The 22,503-nt window shown below is 42.3% G+C and overlaps 1 protein-coding gene and 1 long non-coding RNA gene across 8 annotated transcripts in view; one reads left to right on the top strand and one right to left on the bottom strand.

Moving 5' to 3' along the window:
- Sirt2 (Sirtuin 2) overlaps positions 1–22,503 on the bottom strand; it is a 376,779-nt gene that overhangs the window by 174,573 nt on the left and 179,703 nt on the right. For 5 of the 7 annotated variants that reach the window (XR_012829495.1, XM_075698293.1, XM_075698294.1 and 2 more), the window contains one exon: positions 15,218–15,273. Coding sequence is in view for 6 of the 7 variants with exons in the window: in XM_075698293.1 (XP_075554408.1) it covers positions 15,218–15,273 (56 nt within the window). In the remaining variant the exon portion in view is untranslated. Of the gene's footprint in view, positions 1–11,120; positions 11,340–12,433; positions 12,501–15,217; positions 15,274–22,503 lie in introns of those variants that run through there. The other 2 variants (XM_075698295.1, XM_075698297.1) reach the window with 2 other exon arrangements.
- Positions 7,450–10,436, top strand: LOC142587355 (uncharacterized). The gene is made up of 2 exons (XR_012829494.1): positions 7,450–7,618; positions 10,236–10,436. It is a non-coding gene; the product is annotated as an uncharacterized LOC142587355 (long non-coding RNA).

Genomic DNA, 22,503 nt, shown 5'->3' with positions numbered 1-22,503 from the left:
TCCAGATGGTTGAGCACTCCAGAACACTCTCAAAAGGCCGATCCTGTTTGGTTAAAAAGGTGTGCTCAGGCTCCACTCGGATGGTCGTTTCCGATCATGCGACTCCTGATCAGGGCACTCAGAAGCGCTCCCACTATCGCCGTCAAAGCAGCTGAGAAATCTGGTCGCTTTCTGGTTGCATAACTTTTCTTACAGTTGCACTTGCAAAGGGTGATGCTCGCTCTATTCGCGGTGACAATTATCATCGGGGGCTGTTAATAACGCCAGCAGCACTGGCCAGCTGTTCCCTACAGCTTTTGCTTCCCTCCCGCTCACTGCTCTGATAAGCAACCGGCTGTTCGGTTGGTGTGAAGTATATCCGATTGGGATCCAGGGGGCCTCTGGTACAACAGTTCCCAGATTCAAATGACACTTTTGTCCAGCTGCTCCCCTTTCTAAGTAGGACAGCATACCTTCCCGCTCATTCTATCCAGCTTCCCTCAATTCAATGCAGTTTCTTTTTCTTTATTACATGAGAAAGAGCAGCAAGAGTCAAAGGCCATGTGTCCGGACATATCCTCATCCTGTTGCTATTCGGCACATTTCACCTTTGATACAGGTATGTTTACAGGCATTGCATGCACAAATGGCATGATTAAAAAAAAAGGTTTTATATAATGTTTATGTTCAGGTGCATAAAAATCAATTTCCTGCTCAACAGTATTTAATAGCTTGGGTATTATCTATAATCTAGGTCTTGATGCACATGATTTGTGCGGGTGAATGGTGTTCTTGTTTGTTTGCGCAGTGGGTAATGCAATGTAGAAGTAGGTGTGCTAACAATGTGAATCCTATTACACTTTATATGTAGTCTATAATGATACATCGGGCTGGCTTGGAGCAATGAATGTTTGCCAAACAGGCTACATGTTGGTAGATCTTGAGGTCTACCATGATGCGCTTGAAGTACTTATACTGACCTTTTTTGTAAAAAATACCAATTTTTCGTGATTTTTTTGCAGTTGTTCCCAAAATTAACACACGGCAAGTAAGCTTAGAGTAAAGAAGGGCGTAGTAAATTGCTTTCTTTAGCCAAATTGCAACAAGATCTTTATTTCTATACAATCAACATTACTAAGCTCATTCGTTAACTTATTGAGATGAGTGTCCAAACCTTGGAACCAGACCCCCAAAAATGTTGTATATTTATTTGTTCTAGGCTTTTCCTTTGAAATAAAACAGTTATATTACTAACAAATTGCTTGTTTGCCAATTTTAATATTATAAACTTCATTTTATCAACATTTATTGAAGCTTGTTTATGTACAAGCAGTGGGACGATATATTTACATACTCACTAATTTCTTTTTGAGGTATTGCAGGAAGCGTTTACAAAGAAAATATTTGTGTTGTCGGTGTACATGATTATGTTTGGCGAGGAACAAATGCTTGGTAGGTTGTTCATGTAGAGGCTACATATAAGGGACAATGTATGGAACCCTGCGGGGCACCAGTCTTTACATTGAGAAGTGACGAGGTGAACTGTTTCACCCTTTGAGGGTCAATGGCATAAATATACGGCGCCGCGAACGAAGCCCAAAATGGTCGATGCCATGTATTTACGGTGCCATCTGTACGTTTAAAAAGCACGCCAATTTCCTAACTTTTTATTTTCTGTCGTGTGCTGCCACTATGTGGGAATACAGGGAATTTTTTTAGCATGCGTCCCTCTCTCAGTTTTCGTTGCATAGTTTGTTTTAGCACTAGTTCGCTCCCACGTGTCTATATAGTACCGCTCGCGCATTGGCACGCGCGTGGGCAGGTGGCGGTTTGGGTTTTGTTCTGTGTGCAATTTCGGCTTCTTGCGCTGGCGAAACTGTTGGCTATCTCGTTACTAATCGCTCAAAGGGCAACCGCTTGTTTCTCGCCCACTTAGTGCTCAAGGGGGTGTGCATAGGAAGGATGCTGCCGAGCATGCGTTTCCATCATGGTTTTTTTTGGGGGGGGGACTCACGAGAACTAATTGCCTAGTCGGCGATAAAATGAAGATTAGTGGAAGTTTGTCACACATATTGCTTTTTTGACGGACACACAACCACAGTTTTCTTGAGTGCGCGCACCTACGCAGTTCGATTACGCTATGAATGTACATATTAGTGTAAGTGCAGGAACATTTGAATCTTGCGAAATATTCTCATGTGCACATTTTCAAAGCCTTGAACTATAACAATGCATGAAATTTTCAATTCTTGTAAGCTTATTTCCTTTTTTACTGTTGTTATTCGTGGATGGACAGTACATATATATATACCAACACAAAATATCTTTTTCTCACTTAACGGTAACCTTAGAAAAATTACGGTAAATTTTTTTCGAAATAAGTCCCTAAAAAGAATTGGAATCTGCAATAAAAAAATCAACCCCGGGCGGTCGCATATGGCAAAAAAAATCGACCCTCAAAGGGTTAAATGAAACGAACTGATACCAGTCAGTCAAGTAAGTTCTCGTTAGCTCTAATGGCATTAGTACCATTAGTACACCATGGAGTATACCATGGTTCACACCATGAAATGCTTTACACAGGTCCAAGAGTAAGCTTATCGTGTATAATCTTCTCTCACTGCACTGTGGTATGTTATTTGACATTTAAAAGCACATGTTCAAAACAGTTGCATTCTTATAACCATATTGTGCCTCATCCATAGCAACACATTTCCTTCCGATCATGCATTTAAAACAGTTTCAAGGGTTTTGAAAGAAGCAGTAGTACCAGTATTAGTAATTTTTTACAGTACGGTCAGCACCGCCTCTGCGAATTGGGCAAATTCTGGCTATCTTAAGTTTCTTTGTGAAAATTCCATATCCAGACATTATATCAATAATGTGAGCTAAGACTTTTGAAATGATAACAGATACATATTTTATCGGAGGTGCCTTAATACTGTCAAATCCAGGAGCAGCACTACACTAAAATCCAGCGATTCTCTTTTCTACTTGAAGAAAGTGAGCATTTAATACAGCGAATGCTTAGGGTGCCATTAGGATACACGGCGACTTGCAGAGTTCCTTCTTTCTTTCCAGTCAGATTCCTAACTTCCTGCCAAATTTTCCTTAAATTGGTATAAATACGTCAAAACATTTTGAGAGCGCAGCTCTTAGGCACCCATTCCTGTGTCGAGCATCGGCGCCCCTTGGCAATGCCCTGTAATCGAGCAAACGAGCACAGCGAAACATGAAAGTGAACATGGAGCGCAAGGAGGAAAGTGGAGCTGCAGTGAAAGCACGAGGTGGGAAACAGAAAGTCTGCACATGCACCAAGTTGCTGGCAGCCACGGCATCCGCGTGGGTGATCTCATCTGCGCTTCGGAGGGGGGAGGGGGGGGGGAGGGCTACACTCATATGCGGCCTCAGCTGCGCTCCTGCAAGGGGCGATGGCAAGCAGCTACGAGTAAAGCTAGGTGTGACTCCTCTTTGGGTGTTGTCAGTGCTGACACTGGTGGCACGATTTTGCCGCGACAAAGGGCCACTCTCATCATTGGTTGAACCAAAGCGTGCGAAGAAAAGTGTAGTGCTGTGCAAGACAGACTGTGAGGCGATGATAGCTATGATATGGCACCAGAGTAGAGCACGTCATCCGTATGGAAACAAAGCGCTCCATGACCTGCATGGCAGCTGTTGTGAATCACGCCTACGCGTCAGAAATGCGCTGCCTCTCCCTATCTCCCGATTAGAGAGGAAGTCGCGCCACACTTCGCTCCATTTTCAATGTGCCGCACGAGACCGATTGTCCACACCAGCTACGCTACACAGCATCCTCTTCCCAAAATAAACCGTGTACCTATACAATCGTAATACAAAATATTGACATGCGAAACAAAAACATGTATAGAGCTGCGCTCAAAATTCACATCAGGGAGTATTGTAATCATTGGCGAATTTTGTCATAGTGTTCTTCTGTCACTTTTTCTAGTTCTAAATCACCTTGGTAACGATATTTCTTAAGTTCAGATAATTGATGAATATTTTGCGTTATAGGAAAAATATGGTAATTTAACTTTTGTTTTAATTTTATTGAAAAACACAGCCTTTATCTACGGCTGTCTAATTTGCATATATCGTTTTGTATTAGGTGCTCATTCCAGTGGGCAAGGAAGCACCTGTAGGATGCGGTCGGGGCTGAAGTCTTTTTTGTGCAGGCTTTTGCTGCATGCCACGGTTCCTTGTTCCGTGAATCTGTCATCAACCCGGATTTCCTGCCACAAACCCGCCAGCCTGCAAATCATGTTCCCATTTTGACTTTCTTCAAGCATCACAGTCATGCACCAAGTACCAGCGATGTCTGTTGATCGCATTTCATCCCCATCGAAATGCGGCCGCCGTGGCCGGGATTCCATCCCACAACTTCGCGCTCAGCAGCCCAACACCATAGCCATTGAGCAACCACGGCGGGTGGTTATAAAGTCAATGATTCAAATACAGCTGCATTACTGTGTGGTCATCTGGTTTGCTTGTTTTTCTAGGCAGCCACCATCCATTGTTAGTGTCACAGTCGCATCACCAAGGTAGAACTTCATTTGTCAGAACTAACCTGAACAGCTGCACAAAGTGAACAGCCTCATTTTGTACATTTTGCTAATGAACAAAATTACATTGTACATTACAAAGTACAATATAACATTGTACATTACAATGTACGAAATGTACATTGTGCTCACAAGGTGTTTGTACAATGCTGAGGATTGATGGTTGTTGCAGCTTTCTGCTGGTATACTTGGAAAAAATCTAGTTAGCTCAGTAAAGTAGAATGAGTGTTGCTAAAATTAAGCATTATTAGTGCAGAAACTATATGGTCTAGATGGCCAACTTTGAATTTCATGTCCAGGTATGTGAGTCTCCTTCACTTATGTGCTGTTGTGGACAACCACGCTTTCTCTTAGCAGGAGCTACTCTTCTCTGCTAGTGTTGTATTCCTTCCTGCTGGTAGCAGATTTTATCCTTGTCTTAAGAGAACTACTTAACAGAAATATATCCTCTTTTTTGTTATACGACAAGGTTAGTGCATCTAGAATCATTGAACAACATAGGTGCTAGCTTGAAGCTGTGCACTGCAAAGTGGCTATATGTGGGCCAGTCTGTCCACACATGTCAACACATTTTCGGAGAAACAAAAGTGTTAATGTGGGGTGTCATGCATGAGCAGAGTTAGAAATGCAGGGGTAATTTGTAACATTGTAGGAAATCATTGTTTCATCAATCATTTCACAAGTGTAGCTGTTTGGGCAAAGAGTGGGTAATGCACTATTTGGTGTAAGAAGTGCACAGTAAATGATAGTGCAGCAAGTGTCCCTGTTCTTTTGACTCTCTAGTTCTTGTTTGGTGTAATCACAACAAATCCTACATTTAGTGCTGCATGGAGGTTAGCTGGTGCTCAAGAGGTTTCAGAGCTTCGCTGGAAATGTCATTGTGATTCTTCATGACTGTTAAAGTCTGCAGACCTTTTTTTTTAGAAGTGCGGTTTCCAGACATTCACCGAGTGATTTTGCAGTTCAAGAAAGTGTGTAAAATGATGTTTTGTTTCACAGGTGAAGCACCCAGCCATTCTCAGAGTGATTTCTCCATTCAAGAAGGTGTGTACAATGAACTTGATTATTACACCTACTTGCCTTTGTATGACTTTAATTAATGTTTAATCTCACACTGTATTGCAGAACAGTTCGAACGTAGCCACAATAGTTTGTAAGATAGTGCAAAATTGTCAGCTGTGCAAATTTTACAAAAGACATCTTAAATCCTTGTACATTTGTGTCCAATCTACAAAACAAGCTAATCAAAGTCTGCTGGCTTCAACCAGGAAGGAGATATCATGTAAGCACATTTTGGTACATTTTATTTTGCATACAATTTGCTCATCAATAATGGTATTATACAGGTATTGCACTTAAGGAATTTAGTTATAACAATTGATTTGGTAAATGCGAAGTTTGATACTTCCCACCTTTCTACATGCTAATAAATGTGTCACTGCTCATGTGAACGCACGTATATGCATGCCACATACAGTCTTTTTTTTTCTGTGCGTGTGTTCAATATACTACTTGAGTTTTCCCTTTTCCAATTAGGTAATTTATCTTCATTTATGATGATGTTGCCAGAATCTGTTTAATCCCATCCATAAAAAAGCATTTGTGGCAGTGGAATACAGTTTCTTAAAATGACTGAGAAATGTGCTTACATCAATGTATTCGCAAACTATTAGGTAGTGTTTTTGTCTTCACATTTCAACCGCTACTCGCAGCATTCTGAAACAGTCTTAAAAACGCAAAATGAGGCCATCTTGAACCTCTTAGGTAGTAACCGCGAGTGCGAAACAGAGGAGCTTCCTGCACAGACATAGGTACCCACTAAAGACAGTTGATGAAATTGACCATCTGGAGGGTAATTTGAAAAGCTCCAACAGCACCCGCAGGCAACTGGCAAATAATATTCAACAACTTGGTTTTATAAGTATATTTATTTTGCTGTTCTTAAACAGTGCAAAGTCCTAGGTCACATTGGCAGCAATACAGTGCGCACAACAACTGCAAACGTCATGAAATATTTACACCACGATTCCGTCGCTGTCGTGTACAGTCTCCATGGGCAAAAAGGAAAAAGAGCCTTGCCCGAGATGGAGTAGTGCTGCATAATTCTGGGTAAGCAGTGTGCGAGTGTCTGCAAGTTACTGTAGAAAGTCACATGGCACATTTACAACATTGGCTTGCTTTAAGTGCACATTGAGTCATAATGCATAATTTTGCAATCTGCAAGGTGTAACAAAGCAATAAAAAAATGTTTAGCCATATGCAAGCTTATACTTCAGTTTAAAGGCATTGTATAGTTGACTTCAGGCAGTGGCCTACTGGCTATTGCATTCAGCTGAACACATTGTCAAATGCTTGAATACCAGCCATATGTCTGCAGCCCTCCACCACAGTATTTCATAATGTGGCAGTAGCGGTGGTATGTAAAAAAATCAGCCTTTAGATAACTAGCTAAGTTTTCAGAATGTTAATTCAGTCACTTAACCTAAAAAAGGCGGCTATTTGGAGGCCTCTATGGTTTTTTTGAATGCCCATTGTATAACTGAGTGCTTTTTACAGAGTCTGTACGAAAAAATGCACCAACGGCATCTGCTTCCAATGTAAGAGATTCGTACAGGTATCATGGCATGGCTAAAGAATGTACAAGTACGTCTTGATTCAGCCATGAAGTGGTAATCTGATTGATTATTTTTTAAAAATTCACGTGCCTTAGCTCCTCAATTCAGGCTTGTCCGTGTCAGAATATTTCTATATGTGCTGACCCGATGCCATTTATGCTGACAAGTTCACCCCCCCCCCCCCACCTCAAGGACATTCTCGAAATATAGGCTGATATACAGACATGAAAAATAAACGAAATAATTTACAGTGCAGTTTCTAAATTCCTAAATATGCCTTCACATTCATTTGCAGTCATGAATCAAAAGAAAGCATTTCAGTTCTGAAATTTATGCAATAAATTATGAATGAATGAATCAAATTAATTTAAGCAGCTGTTATGTTTACTCTTTCACGGAACCACGAGGCGTGCTGGCTGCCATTGGTTTTGTTTAGTCAAGGTAAGTCACATGGTTGCAAGCCAGAGCCCAAATTATATGCTTATTTGGTCGCTTTCTTTATTGCATGCACAATCTCTGCATTGGTTTCCATACTTTCTGGCATTTCACTATTCGTATGCTACTACAAATTGCCTTGCAGTAGGGCATATGTTCCACAAACAGATGAACAGGGGCCAAGCAGCCACATGTATCACACAGTTTAATGCATACCTATATTAAGCTTAAAGGGACACTAAAGCAAAACAATAAATCAATTTAGACTACTGAAGCATTGTTTGAGAACCCTGAAGGCAGTCATTTCAAAAAATAGCTTGATTATTAGATGAGAAAATGAAGGTCCAAGTATCAGTACTTGAATTTCACGCCGAAACTCCAGCGCCAGTACGTCAGCGTGACGTCAGGGATTCCAAAGTATGTTTTCGCATTTGGGCCGCGTTGGCTGAATAAAGGTTCCCGAAACTTGCCATGTTTAATATTTGGTTCCTTTAGAACACAATTCAGTCAATCTTTACCGCTATATACAATTAGTAGGCCCTAGAAGATGCCATCAAAATCCAAGACGTCACAGCCCCCAGGTGCGGGAACTTAAGTAGGCGTCGCTGCCCGTATTTCGTTCTTGCGCTTTTTCTGGCTTACCAAACGTCTTATCGTTGTAAGAGTGGTGCTTTTGGTGTTGTAGAAGGGTAATTTACTGATGCAGAAGAAATCATTTTTCACCTTAGTGTCCCTTTAAGGTGAACCTGTAGGAGCATGCAAGGCTTGACTGTTCCATTATCTGGCTCCCTTTTATTTCTAAGTAGCTCTTTTGTGTACTGTTATTTCTTATTTGACACCATGTGGCTGCCCGGCTGCAATTTCTCTTAGTCATGGTAAGTCAGAGCTTAAACTTGCTTGCACTGCTGTTAAACATGCTTTCCGGTTACTGACGACTGCAGTACTGATATACAGCTCACATGCTTATTGTTCTGGAGAACTTTTTGTCCTCGTCAAAAAAAAGGCATGAACAGAAAGCTTGTAGGAGAGGACACTAGTAATAGTTTACACCAAAGTATCTTCCATGCATCACTGATTGAAGCATAAAAGTGTACTAGCTTCTTCACTGAAGTGAATGTACAGCTTTATTTCATATATATCTCAAACAACAGCTATTCTGCATTTTTTAAAATAGGTATATAATAAAGCTGCACGCTCACTTTCAGAGAAGCGGCTACTGTACTCTTGTGCTTTAAGTATGCTCTGTGTGACCAAGCTATTTTGTTAAGAGGAAGCATCACTTCTATATCGAATAAGGATAGGGTCTGCTCGTTGCGCCACCATGGTTATTGAAAATGGTGTATCAATATGGTATACAGACATAGAACACTTTCTGTGGTCATGCCCAAGGTACCGAGATAACAGGCATGCTCTTCTGGAGAAAGTGCAAAAAAAAAACCTTTTGCACGCATGCGTGTGACACATGCGTTGTGTTCCTAGAAGGATCAGTTATAACAAGCAAAGAAGCTTTACATCTTGTTGCATTCTTAAAAGCAGCCCTGAAACACTTCTTGAACGTAGTTAGAAAACATTTCTGATCTGCCGTAAAGGCTGCTGGGGACATGTGACCCAAGAATTACTGCACTGCATGCAGCAGGAAATTTACAATCACATGTCAAACACAACGAAAAATTGCCTCCTCTCGCTTCCGCAATGTCGCCACATTGAAAGTAGCTGGCCCACCAATGCTATTGGCTGACTTCGTGATCACGACAGCATCCCCAGTAATACATAATTCTTAATTTTGATTTAAATAAATGAAAGATGTCCGCAACCTCAAAAAGAGAATAATAATTTCATCTTTGCACTGGGCGTAGCTGCATCGGCTGCGTGTGGCATCTGAGATGGCAGCAGTGTGCTGCATGGTGTAGTCTATCACAGGCCAGAACAGGGTGCCATGACACTCAACTTTTGGCTGTTGCTGTCCTCTTTTGGCTTCTCCACTGTGTTATATTGATGCGATAATTCTGCTTATAGTGGCAGGATTCGAAAAATGTTTGCGGCATGTGATGGCGGCCTTTGATAGTGAGGACATTCTACGTTTAGTTAGAAAAGTGTTTCAGGGCCCCTTTGGAAAGAGAGTGGTTTTATGGACATGTGGTACAATACCACAGTAATATTGTAAGAGACATTTGGAAGGAGTACTAATTGCCAGCCTTGATTGCCAGGCTAAAGCCTGCCTGTTGCTAGAACCTATACAACCCACGAACACCACTTAAATAATATAACTATTCTAAGAAATTTCTTTGCAAACTATGACCACTGCTAATGGCCTACTGTAAGATTGTGTGTGGATTAAACCATTTGCCAGTTTAAATGCACTCTACGGTAGCTATTTCATGATGTCATATGCTGAACATCATCATGCAGCATAGGATTTTGAGAGAAGCGATTGCTTAAATTTATAAAGTAAATGTGACCGAGGCAAAGCAATGCCACATATTTTTCTATTTGAAATACTGAATTGCACATCTTTATTCTCCTTTTTTTCTCCTTCTTTACTCTTTTTACTCTTACTCTACTCTTTTTACTTTTCTCTTTTTATTCTTTACTCCTTTCTTTTTTTTTCGCTGCTGTATTGCAGAGCAAACCCTCACGAGAGGCTTGCAGCAGGGCAACCATCCATGGGCAGGCAGTCGTATCCACGAGGGAAGGGACCATTGCTGTGGTTTCCACAGCTACATCTTCACTTTATGTGGTCACCTTCACTATTGTACTTTTAAATTATGTAAAGTCATTCTGCATGTTCTTTATTTTATTAGTCAATAAAGCTGCTTTCTCACAAGATCAGGTGGTAATTTTTTGCTGCATGTTGTGCACATTTGCTTTGGATGAGTCATTGCACAAAAATCCCATTTATTACATATATGTTACAAGATTTTATGCAGGTTATTATAAATAATGTGATGCCTCAATTTATTTTTCAGTTCTATGCATCAACATGCCATATACTATGAGGCTTGCATACGGATGGTAGGTGAAGTGGCCATTAATTTTGCTTTTTACCAAGGCCACTGTAGGATAACCATTTGTAAATGCTGCTGTAAGGACACCTGCTGTAAGGAAGCCTGCACATTGTTTCCAAAGCCATTATAACACAATTCTTGCAACGTCTAATAAAATGATAGTTTTGTTCTTGTCAAGATCTTTATAAAAGCCTGCATATATAATGCTTCAGAAGCCACTACTACGTAGTTCTGGGATTGTCTAATACAATTTTTGACGTTGTTCTCGTCAAGATGTTTATTAGCCAACTTCTAGCATAATGTTAGCAGGGCTTACTGAAGTACCTGTAGAAGTCCACAGCTAGAAAAGGTCTTGACCAGGACAGCTATTAGACTTTTGAATTAGCCGTCCAAGACATCTTTTAGACATCAAATAGCTGCTTCAGTTCAGTTCAGTTTATTACCTTGAAAGTCCCCCCGTAGGGGCATTACATAAGGGGTGGGTTTTTATAAGATGCAAAACATCGTCAGAAATAATTATTTAACAAAATGGTCGGTTACAAGTTCTGTGAACGAAGATGGACAAGTCGTATTAGCGATGTTGGCGGGAAGGCCGTTCCAGTCTGTGGCGGTACGGAAGAAAAAGGAGGCTGCGAAGGTGGTTGTCCGTGCACGTGGGCGTGCCACTTGAAGTGGATGGCTGGTGCGATGAGATATGCGTGCAGCTGCTGTGATGTAAGGCTCTTGATTAAGGGAAGAAAAGAAGAACTTGTGATACAGGGAAAGACTGGAAATGCGACGTCGACATGAAAGTATTGACAAGCCGGATTCTGATTTCAGTGATGAAACGCTGATGTCGTATGAATATGAGGTATGAATGAATCTAACAGCATGATTTTGAACTGATTCTAATGCGTCGGTGAGATATGCTTGATGCGGGTGCCAGATGGCTGACGCATGTTCCAGTTTCGGCCTGACAAGTGACTTACATGCTAATAATTTTAAATCTGATGGGACCTGCCGTAGATTCCGTTTGAGAAAACCTAAGGTTTTGTTAGCTGCAGAGATAATGCTAGTGACATGTGCGCGCCAAGACAAATCGTGAGACAGGGTTACACCTAGATATTTATAGGATTGTACTGATTCTAATGGTGTGGTATTAATTGCATATGGGAAGAAGGAAGGGTTGCGACAGTGGGAGAAGGACACGAATTTACATTTCTTGGCGTTAAGGGTCATCAGCGAATTGCTGCACCATTCTAAAACACTGTTAAGATCATTTTGGAGAGCAGTATGGTCAGATGAGTTAATGATAGAGCGGTAGATGACGCAGTCATCTGCAAACATGCGTATATTACAGGAGACACACTGAGGTAAATCATTAATATATATTAAAAATAACAGGGGACCAAGAACAGATCCTTGGGACATGCCAGAGGTTACTGGGAGGGGACTTGATAGGTTACCGTTGATTAAAACCATTTGTGTGCGATTAGACAAAAACTCATTTATCCAGATTAGAATGTTAGGGTCCAAGTTCAACAGTTGAAGTCTTAGTAGCAAACGTTGGTGGGATACTTTATCAAATGCCTTTGCAAAATCTAAAAAGATTGCATCAGTTTGTACATTGATGTCAAGGTTAGTATGCAAGTCATGAACGAAAATAGCTAACTGAGTTTCGCAAGAGAAACCTTTGCGAAAACCATGTTGTGAAGGGTGAAAAAAGTTATTACTGTCCAAGAAGGCAATGATTTGAGAGTACATGACATCTTCCATGATTTTGCATGGCACGCTTGTTAGTGAGATGGGTCGATAATAAATGGAGAATTCCTGTTACCTGTTTTGTAGACTGGAATGACCCTTCCTACTTTCCAATCACTCGGCATGTTTCCTGAAGAGAGTGACTGTGAGAACAGTAAGGACAAGTATGATGCACCCATGTGTCTTGTGTTTCTTAGAAGTTTAGAGTTAATTTCATCCGTGCCAAATGAAGATGATAGCTTAGTCTTCTGGATTATGGATGAAATTCCGTCAGCACAATATGTGATGCATGGCATGTGACCTTCAATGTTGTACAAAGGTAAAAAAATGTTTGTTTCAATTTCTTTCGTAAATACTGTTGCAAATGCAGAATTAAAAGTGTCAGTGCATTCAGTATCGCTAATTGTCTCGTTTGAGTCATTGGTGAGCGTAATAGTGTGAACAGGATGAGGATTTATTACTTGCCAAAATTGCCTTGGGTTAGTGCGCAGCAAATTTGGGAGTGTAGTGCCATAAAAGGAACGCTTTGCGCTGCGTATTGCAATCAGATATTCGTTTTCAGCTTTGTAGTAGATTTCCCATCGATGCAAGTTCCCGTTATTTGCAGCCACTCGGTAAAGACGTTTCTTTTTATTTTCTCGTTTTTTAAGCCGTTAGTAAACCAAGGTTCTTGATTATTGGGGCGAATGTGAACTTTAGGAATATATTTGTTAGCCAAATCTGTTAACTTATCCTTAAACATCGACCAGTTATGGAATATTGACTGATTGCGATACGCGGCTTCAAACGTGGGGAAGAAGGTCTCAAGTTCGCGGTTAATTGCGTCATAGTCACCCTTTTCGTAAAGCCTTATAGTTTTCTTATGTGTCTTATTTTGTGTTACAGGAAAAAAAGTAGCATGAATGACATTATGGTCACTAATTCCTCGAAGGTGTGTAATTGATGAGAGGGTACTGGGATCATTAGTCAGGATGAGGTCCAGAATGGTTGCGGATTCTGGTGTGACACGCGTTGGCACCGAAACTAATTGTGTCAGATTAAAGTTCAAACAAATGTCAATGAAATTCCTCGTCTCTGGGGGACCTACTATTGAAGAATATGGTAAGTTGCTCCAGTCTATGTTTGGGAAATTAAAGTCCCCGAAAAGTAGGGTGGAGGCATTAGGGTAGGTGGTCGTTAGTTGTATTAAATTGTTATTGAGCTCCCCACAGAATTCAGGAGTGGCATGGGGAGGCCTGTAGCAAACCCCCAGCAGCACTGTAAGTGGTGATGTGCGATATAGTAGCCATAGTATTTCGAGTTTTGATGCGATGTTAATAAATGAACACAAAAGTTGCCAGTGAACTGCTACAAGAACGCCACCGCCCCTTGAGCCTACGCAGTCAGTTCGATAAACATGGAAGTCGGGTAGCTCGGCCAAAACTTCGACATCAGTGGCGTCACTGTGCAGCCAGGCTTCTGTTAGAATGAGCAAGTTGCTGCCTGTTGATGATATGATGTTAGATATAAGCTCGCGCTTCGGAAGATAACCATGTGCGTTAGTAAAGACTGTGGAAAACGAAAGATCTTTTCTAGGTGCAAGTTCTGCTTGATTCTTTTTTTGTAGAGGACGGGATGATTGCTACACAATTTCTTTTACAGAGTTAGATGATTCATCAAAAACACATCATTTAGGACCAATGTACAAGGTTTTATAGCGTAGAGAGTATGCAAGTGATTTAGATTTGGCGAAATGCAAAAGGGCCTTCCGTGCTTTCTGAGTCAAGCGAGAGAAATCTTCACCTACACTATAATTAGTTCCTTTCAGCATTTGGCCTTTTGGCAGAAGGGCGTCTTTCGTTTTCCAATGTGCAAATTTTACTATTATTGGATGATTTCGATCTTTGGTGTGTTTTCCTAAGCGATGTGCCTGTTCTATATCTGTGGGGTTGATGTCGGTTTGTAAATGATTACGGCAGATCTGAATTATTAATTCTTCAGACTTAGCAAATGTTTCATTTGTAGTGGGGTCAGTAATTCCGTGGAAGATCAGGTTATTGTGGCGAGATCGGTTTTCAGTGGCGTCGAAACGGGCCTCTAACGCTGTGACTAGGCAAGTTGTTTCAGTTGATGTTGTCTGCAGTATTTCTATGTCTTGGCGTAGAGGCATGAGAGCCTGATAATGGGCCTCTAAGTCGGTCAAGCGCTTATTCAGGTGACTGATTATTTTGTCTGTGGTGGTCAGCTGCAGTTTCAGGCCCTTTAGCTCCTGCGCAAGTGTTGTTTGGCCTGCGGTTAGTTTCTGCAATTTGGCCAGTACAGTGTCAAGGCTGGCAGGACCAGGGTTAGTCTCGACGTCACCGGATATGATTAGTAGCAGACGGATGACATAAATGCACTCAGTGGCAATCGCGACGCAGCACCGTGGGCTCGAAAGCTGTAGCAGAAGATAATTGCTTGAGTTTTTAGCAAAAACACGAAACACGGGCACTGCCCGTGTTTTGTGGGCAGTGCCTCTATAAAGCTGAGGTTGTATAAAAGAAAAGGCCATGAATTTGAGAACAGCAAGGGGAGCATTGTTATATAGAGATGATCCTTTGAATGAGCTCCAACAGGAGACTTTCACAGAAAATAGTAATGTGCAAGTGACATGCTGCCGTGACAGAATTGCATAGCATGGCGCAAATGAAGTTACAAATCTTGCACATGACTTGAACTGTTTGTATTGGTTTTAAATTACATACAGTAATAGGCAGCAATGTTTCCGCACATTAAAATTAATGGTTCTGTGGAATGGCCTTATGCACAGTAATGAGCAGGTCATTTAGGACAAATTAAGTCAGTATGGTCAAGCATAACCGAGCAAGAGGGAGTCTCTTACCTCTTCAGATAGGTCGAAGAACCGGTCCGGCAGCCTCTCGCCGAAAAACACAATATCTGCATTGGATAAAAGTCAAACTCACCAATGAGCACAAGCCTGCCTTGTAGCACAGAACCTCACAATAGTGCCTCCACAGACTCACCTTTGTGTGTAAGGTACACATAACTGTATAAGCACAGCAGCAGTTGCCTGTCTCCCTTAAACTTCCCATATTAAATCAGCATGAACCAAATTAATCATTTACAATGCAATCACGCTGCTCGTTGAATTCTTCTTTTTATTTTGGAAGCATTGACTTGTTACTCCCAGTGGACTGCAACCAGTGATAACAGATACAGACAGGAGAAAGTGATAAACCTTTGTGTTTTTATGCACAAGACTGGCAGCCCAGTACAAGCCATACTTGCACTGATGCAACCAAGTTTCGCTACAACTGTGGCCATTGGCAAACAATATCGTACAAAGCCAATAATGGTCGGCAGGTATCGGAAAACATGGCAAACAAGCAACACTTTGACATGGTAGCGCTGTTCCTACAGTTGCCTCGCTATGCTGCATTAAAAATCTTGGTTGTCAACATTTAGCGACTTGCTCAACAAAGCACTGAGGCTGTAGAGTGTAAAACTCAATAGCATTTGCACAAATATTTGATGTTAACAGACCTTCTAATATGGCTGCACGTGTGAAATGGAAAAACCAGCAATGGCCTGTGCTGTCTGCCATGAACAGTCACAGCCGTCTGTGCAAGTTTAGGTTTTTTTCAATGGATTACCAGTAGATTCAAAGATTACTGGCTGGCTCAAGTGTTCACGAGTATGTGCTCTTCACTTATTTTATCTACCACATTACCTCAGCATCAAATCATGCACCAAACGACTTTGTCAAGGTCATGAATGATCTAGATGCATCATTAATTTTTACAATATGGCCACAACATACGTTCAACTGCCTTCTTGGCGCTGAGTAATGTAGAGGGCGCAAAAGACATGTTCCAAATCACTTGATGATGGCGCCCTCCCAATATATACAGGGTGTCCCACCTATCATGGGACTGGGAGTCTACCACTGTCATTGAAAGGAAAAGTGTGCAACCACTGCATTCTGCCAGTGTTAACATATTGGCCAGAAACTCTGAGGTTAACAAAGAAGCTCGAGAACAAGTTAAGTACCATGCAAAGAGCGATGAAATGAAGACTGTTACGAATAACGTTAAGAGACAGGAAGAGAGTGGTGTGGATACGAGTGCAAACAGGGATGGCCGCTATTCTAGTTCACATTAAGAGAAAAAAATGTAGCTGAGAAGCCATTTAATGTGCAGGGCAGAAAACCAGTGGGCCATTAGAGTTGCAGAATGGGTGCGAAGGGAAGTGTAGCGCAGTTGAGGATGGCAGAAAACTAGCTAGGGTGATTAAAATTGAAATCTGCAGGCACAAGTTGAAATCGGCTAGCGCAATTCACAGGTAATTGGGGATCGCTGGGAGAGGCCTTCGCCTTTCAGTGGACATAAAGAATGGCCGCCGATTATGCTTCTTGGTAATGCAATCTTTGAGCACAGCTGCTGCCTTATTTCAATGACAGGCCAACCGCATACAGAACATGCAGAATCGCTACTAATTGCAACAATTGAGCTTGTCAACGTGGACAAAACGAAACGCGCCAAGCGTTTCAAAGCGTCTCATGCCCGCGATAAATTCATAAAGGCACTTCACATCACTTGTCGATGCATGTGTCCGTGGCTTAATGGTTTCAATACACGGCTTCTGTGCTTGAGGTCCTGTGTTCAAATCTTGCCGTCAGACAATTTTAGTAATGTTTATTTAATTACATATTACACAGTACACTGTCAAAAATTACGAGTTTACAAAGCCACAAAACCGTTTGAAGCCAGAGAGACGAAATTTAGGCAAATCCATGTGCTTCCCATAACTCCCATGCTGGTACAACCGCTCCCATTGCAGCTCCTGTAGCCGCTTAAAGCCCCTGAGTAAAGTAGGTAACGACTTCGTTGCTTTCTCCCTCGCCTGCCACACCTCCGGAGAGTCGACCCTCCTATTGGTAGAAGCGCCACGGTCACGTGCTAGTGTGTGCTTTTTTGGTCTGTAGCAGACGCCGGCACCATTCCCAGGTATCAAAAGCGTGCTTCGGTTGGTTTCTGGTGGCGGAGTTTTGGTGGGCAGCGTTTCGCTAGCACTGGCACTGTTTACGCATTGCGGTGTTGCCTAGCCTATATTGTGCTTATGGGTGCAACAACCGAGGAGGCTAGGGGAAAATAATTTTCGTTATTCCATCCGCAAGAAGCAATGCGGCTCACCAAAAGATTTGGCTGCAGAGGATCCGCCGAGCAAACTTTGAAAATGCGCGGGACCCGCACCTTTGTGAGGAAGTGACTCTTGATCAGAAGTGACTCGTATTCTTTTGGACGATTTGGTGAGAAGCACGAGCTTCTGCAGCCTTTCTTCGCACTAAATAATGTTCGGCACTGTTGTAGTTGTAAACGTTCACTTGCTGCTACGAAAGCCGTGCTTCATGTTGTCCGAGCCCCGCCGTTCGCGCTTCTGGTTTGGCAGGCTACATTATGATGTTGCGCACATTGCTTGGTGTACTTGTTTCGTTGTAGTTGAAACCGCTGCTAGGCTTAGACAAGAAAGTTACGCTTCATATGTTAGTTCGACCAGCTGTTCAGTGACGCGTATTGCTTACTTAAGTGACGCGCATTGCTAGACATATTTTTTTTTTAGTTGGACTCCGCTGAGGAACTCGAGACTAAAACGGTGGTTCTCATCATTGAGACCCTGCTGTTCATGCTGGTGCAGGTCCAGCTCTTATGTAGAGCGCACTGGTGCATGTATTTGTATTTGCGGGGTTGTTTCCAAAGTCGGCAGTTACTGTGCCTAGGCACTGTAATGACAGCTATATGTTGTGTGCGCCATATCTGCGTGCATAATAAATTCGAACGCAAACATCCGCTAAACAGAGTCGAAATTATATTGGGTTCAAAAATGTCGGGCAAATCTAAGCTGGTTGAAACATTTTTAGCGTGGATAGGCCAGGTAAAAGAAACCTCTAATGAAGGGGTGCGCAATGACCCAGACCATTTTCAACGTTCAGCGTTGATAAAATTGTTACGGCCACGCACACGGCGGGCTGACATCTCAACAGTTCTTATTTTTTTAATTATTGGTGAGATGCCACGGCGTATATTTTTTTCTGGGCCTTGTATCATTTTTCAAAAAGTTGTGCCGTACCGAATATTCACTTATTCATCTTAGGAACATTTCACCGAAAACCAACTTGAAAGCCAAATCCTTTGGAATTACAGCATCATGAAATTAAGGCCTGGTGCATTACCAAGCCTTTTTGTAGTACGAGCAAACACGCCTTTGACAGATCATGGAAGTAGTACACCACCATTGGTTCCTATAGAGCCTAGATCCCATGCCTGTGTTATAAAAAAGTAAAAGGCAAATATCCACATACAAAGCGTACATTCTTCCAAATCTCTTGGTGATGTTCACATGAAGCTGATAGAAAGGCACCATTCGAAAAAAAACACTCTGTTAGCTCGCTTGAGCACACCAGCTCCACCGTTAACACCGCAATCGAAGCAATTACAGTGGAAGGAGCTTCGATGAAGCAGTGCAACGTGGATACCAGCAGTTATTGGAGTGACTCATTTATGAACCTCTGGTCATAAACGCAACAGCCAAAGCCTTCTGGCGTGTAGTGCACCGCGCGCCTGAAGGGGCGAACGTTGGGAGCATTGGCTAGCTTATCGAGCCGAGGTTCCGCCACCGCTGGCGCCCGAGAGGCGCCGAAAGAAGGAGCACCATCATAGGAGGAGGAGTGAGATGTCCTTACTTTTGGATCATTTAGGGACTTTATAGACACTAGTGCCAGAGTTCCCTCTAGTAGTTATTTTATGAAACTGTACGACAAGAGGAGAGCCAGGCTCGCGCTGCGCACGAGAGATAGCAGCAGGAGCGTGTGCAGCTAGAGCAGAGAGCAGCGCGTGGATGATGGCCTTGGTGAAGATGAGGCCAACAGCGACACAAAACGTGGGAACGGGCGCCAAAGAGCTGCACTCTAAGATAGGCTGAAGATGATGAAAATGAACTGAAATAGAGTAACACCTCGATACTGTAACAAAATTCGCGATGTAACAAACTGTTTTTATTTTCTGATCTTAGTTCGATTGAAAACCATATATTTTTTGACAATTTAACAAAGTAATTTTGTGACCCAGTTTCGATTTACCAAAGTTCTCGGTCATTTCAAACAGGTACTCGGAGCCTGCATGGCTGGTAAATCTAGCAAAAAAACTATGAAGTGTCGGCTGAGGACAAAGCTATTTGCAAGCGACCTTCTGTAAAAATGCCATGGAAGTGTGCTTGCCGGGACGCAGTATTCAGGAAACAGTACCGTGCCATTTGTCACGTAACAGCTTGCGGAGGCCGCAGGGTGCGCGTAAGCTCTGAGCGCTCAGGAAAACACGAGAGCTGATGATTCCTTCTGCACAAGGGGGTGGGGAAGGGGGCAAGCGCATGGTCACATCAAGCACACGCTAGAGGGGGAAGAGAGGCACATGTATATCATCCCTCTCCCCATAGCGCTCGCGTACCCTCTCCCCTTGCTGTAGCTATGCATGGCTGTTCATATGCGGGCCATGCACTGTACCTTGGAGGTAATCTTCGGCAAGTGCAAATATATTGCAGAGAAGATTGGCACCTTCACGAGCATTTTGTTCCCGCAAGTCTAGTGCTCGCAGTCACGTAATCTCAAAATTCAGAGGCACGGTGCAAAGCGCACAGTGCAAAGCGTTCGCTCGGGTTGTGGCAGCACGTGTTATGGTCATTGAGTAATCTATGCCTGAGCGCACATGACACCGATAAAACTACAACCCTTACTTCGTGTAGTTGTCTCGTTGCTATCGCCACCAATGCTCTGCGTTTCTGGCAAAACTGCAACATTCTCTTTCGAGATGAATATCCGTACCTTTCTGCAGTTTTGTTTTTAATTTTGTGCCATCTGATGACGGCTGCGTGCACTAAGCGTGGTCAGCCATGGCGTCCAAGATATATGATGCCGTGCGACGCAACATGCTAATCTCGGATGCCATAAGCCACGCCGATGCATTGCACTTGGCATGATCGGCACCGCGTGCGCTGGCGCTCATAACCACACTGTGGCCCGACCTTCTTGGTATTTGTTTATAAGTGATTAGTGACAAGAGAATATCCACCAGGAATGTTCTGCGAATGCTTTTTACTGTTCAACCTTCAAAAACCTTGAATTAACGAAATTTGCGATTTAACAAAACTTTTCCCTGCAAGTACAACTTCGTTATATGTATCAAGGTTCAGCCGTATAAGAAAATCTTCCGACACAATTTAACTTTTTATGTTAGAGCGGCAGCACAACTTCAAACATGTTGCTGAAACAGGCATGGATTGTGTTGCAGATTGTGCCACTGGTAGTCAGCAACGTGGGATTGAGCAATCAACTTTCAGACTTGCCGTCTACTGAATCGTGGATCAGAGCTGCTGATGTCATTGGAACCATTCAATGAAAACACCCGCATAGTGGAACGTCCCTCAACAACAAGGATATAAAAGCCCTCCTGCAACAACCAGTCTTCAGGGGGAGCAGCCACACAGTCTCAATCATGTTGCTGAAACAATGCATGGATTGTTTTGCAGATTAGTTACTACTGCCCTGGTGCCATAATTTTTTTTTCTTCTTGTGTTCCCAGTGAAATATTCCAGAGTTCTTGGGTGTTTTGCAGACATATTTGATATATATGCCCTCTGGGGACGTCAAGCTTAATGCAGGACCAACTACAGAAGAAATGTTGCAGTTAATTTTACGCAGATAAACAAACTCGAATGGAGAATCGGCTCACATACACTGAAGGCAAATTTGAAACTTTCTCTGAACAATGTGTGAAAGTGGAAAAGCTTGAAACCACTGTTCATGGCATTGATCCTATGATTTACGAGCAACCGCAGCAAACAAATGAAATGGAACATAGAGCAAGAATGAATAACCTGGTTGTGTTGGGCGGCCTGGAGGGCATCTCTGAAATACAGAATTAAATCAAGGATAAAGTTTTGAAAGACATATTAGCTGGGCGTCCTGGCATGACACTATTATCTGTGGAAAGAATCTTGGCTGAAGAAATGACGATCGTCCTAAAGCGATTATCATCAGGTTCCGTGATTATAAAGAAAAGGTAGCCATATTCACGAACTAGAAAAAGTTTAAAAGAACCAAGTTAAGTGTGCTGGATGACTTCTCGCACGAAACCCTTAATAAAAGACGGTTGCTTTGACATTCCACACAGAATGATAAGCGCAGTAGCACGAGAGTCAAGCTTGTTCCAGATAAGCTGTTTATCAATGATGCAGTTTACAACTGGGGCATGCAATCCAACGCACGTGTGAGAACGAAAAGGAACAAAAAAAGCACAAGACCACCTGTAGGGGTTGCTTAGTGGCTATGGTGTTGGTCTGCTAAGCACGAGGTCGCAGGATCAAATACCGGCCATGGCGACCGCATTTCGATGGGGGCGAAATTCGAAAGCACCCGTGTACTTAGATTTAGGTCCACGTTAAAGAACTCCAGGTGGTCCAAATCTCCAGAGTCCCCCACTATGGCTTGCCTCATAATGAGATCGTGGTTTTGACATGCAAAATCCCATAATTTTTCTTCAACACAAGACCACTGGCACAAAAAGAATGAAGAAACCACACAGATAAATGTAAACGCACAAAGTGTCCTTAATAATTTTGTGAGCTAGGATGCGTGGCAATATTGCACGAACCTGATCTGCTTGATGTAACCGAAACTTGGCAGTATAGTGACGTTAATAATACTGATGTGTTTCCAAGCTCACACAATGTGCTTTGATGCGATAGAGAAATGAGTAGTGGTGGTGTAACATTGCTGATAAAGAAAACATCGAAATGTCTGCCCCTGTAGTCCATTCCTGGGATTGAACATGTGTGGTCGAAGTTATTTATTGATAAAACAACAATCAAAGTCGGTGTCGTGTACAGACTCTCAGGTAGATCCAGTGAATTTTTTGATAAACTTGATAATTATTTACTGGCATTAAGAAAGAAGTAGTCGGCACCTAATTGCTGGCAACTGGGATTTGCACTTTCTCGAACCTACCAACAGGAATAGCGGAAAAAGTATGCTAGAACACAGTTAAGTATAATTTAGTTCAGGTAGTTCATAAACCAACACGAATACAAAGTCAATACAAAACAGTGCTGGATCTGGTA

Source organism: Dermacentor variabilis, chromosome 7 (assembly GCF_050947875.1).
Source record: "Dermacentor variabilis isolate Ectoservices chromosome 7, ASM5094787v1, whole genome shotgun sequence".
NCBI classification, from domain to species: Eukaryota; Metazoa; Arthropoda; class Arachnida; order Ixodida; family Ixodidae; genus Dermacentor; species Dermacentor variabilis.
The sequence above is the reverse complement of the archived record's forward strand: the minus strand, read 5'-3'. Positions and strand labels throughout refer to the sequence as shown.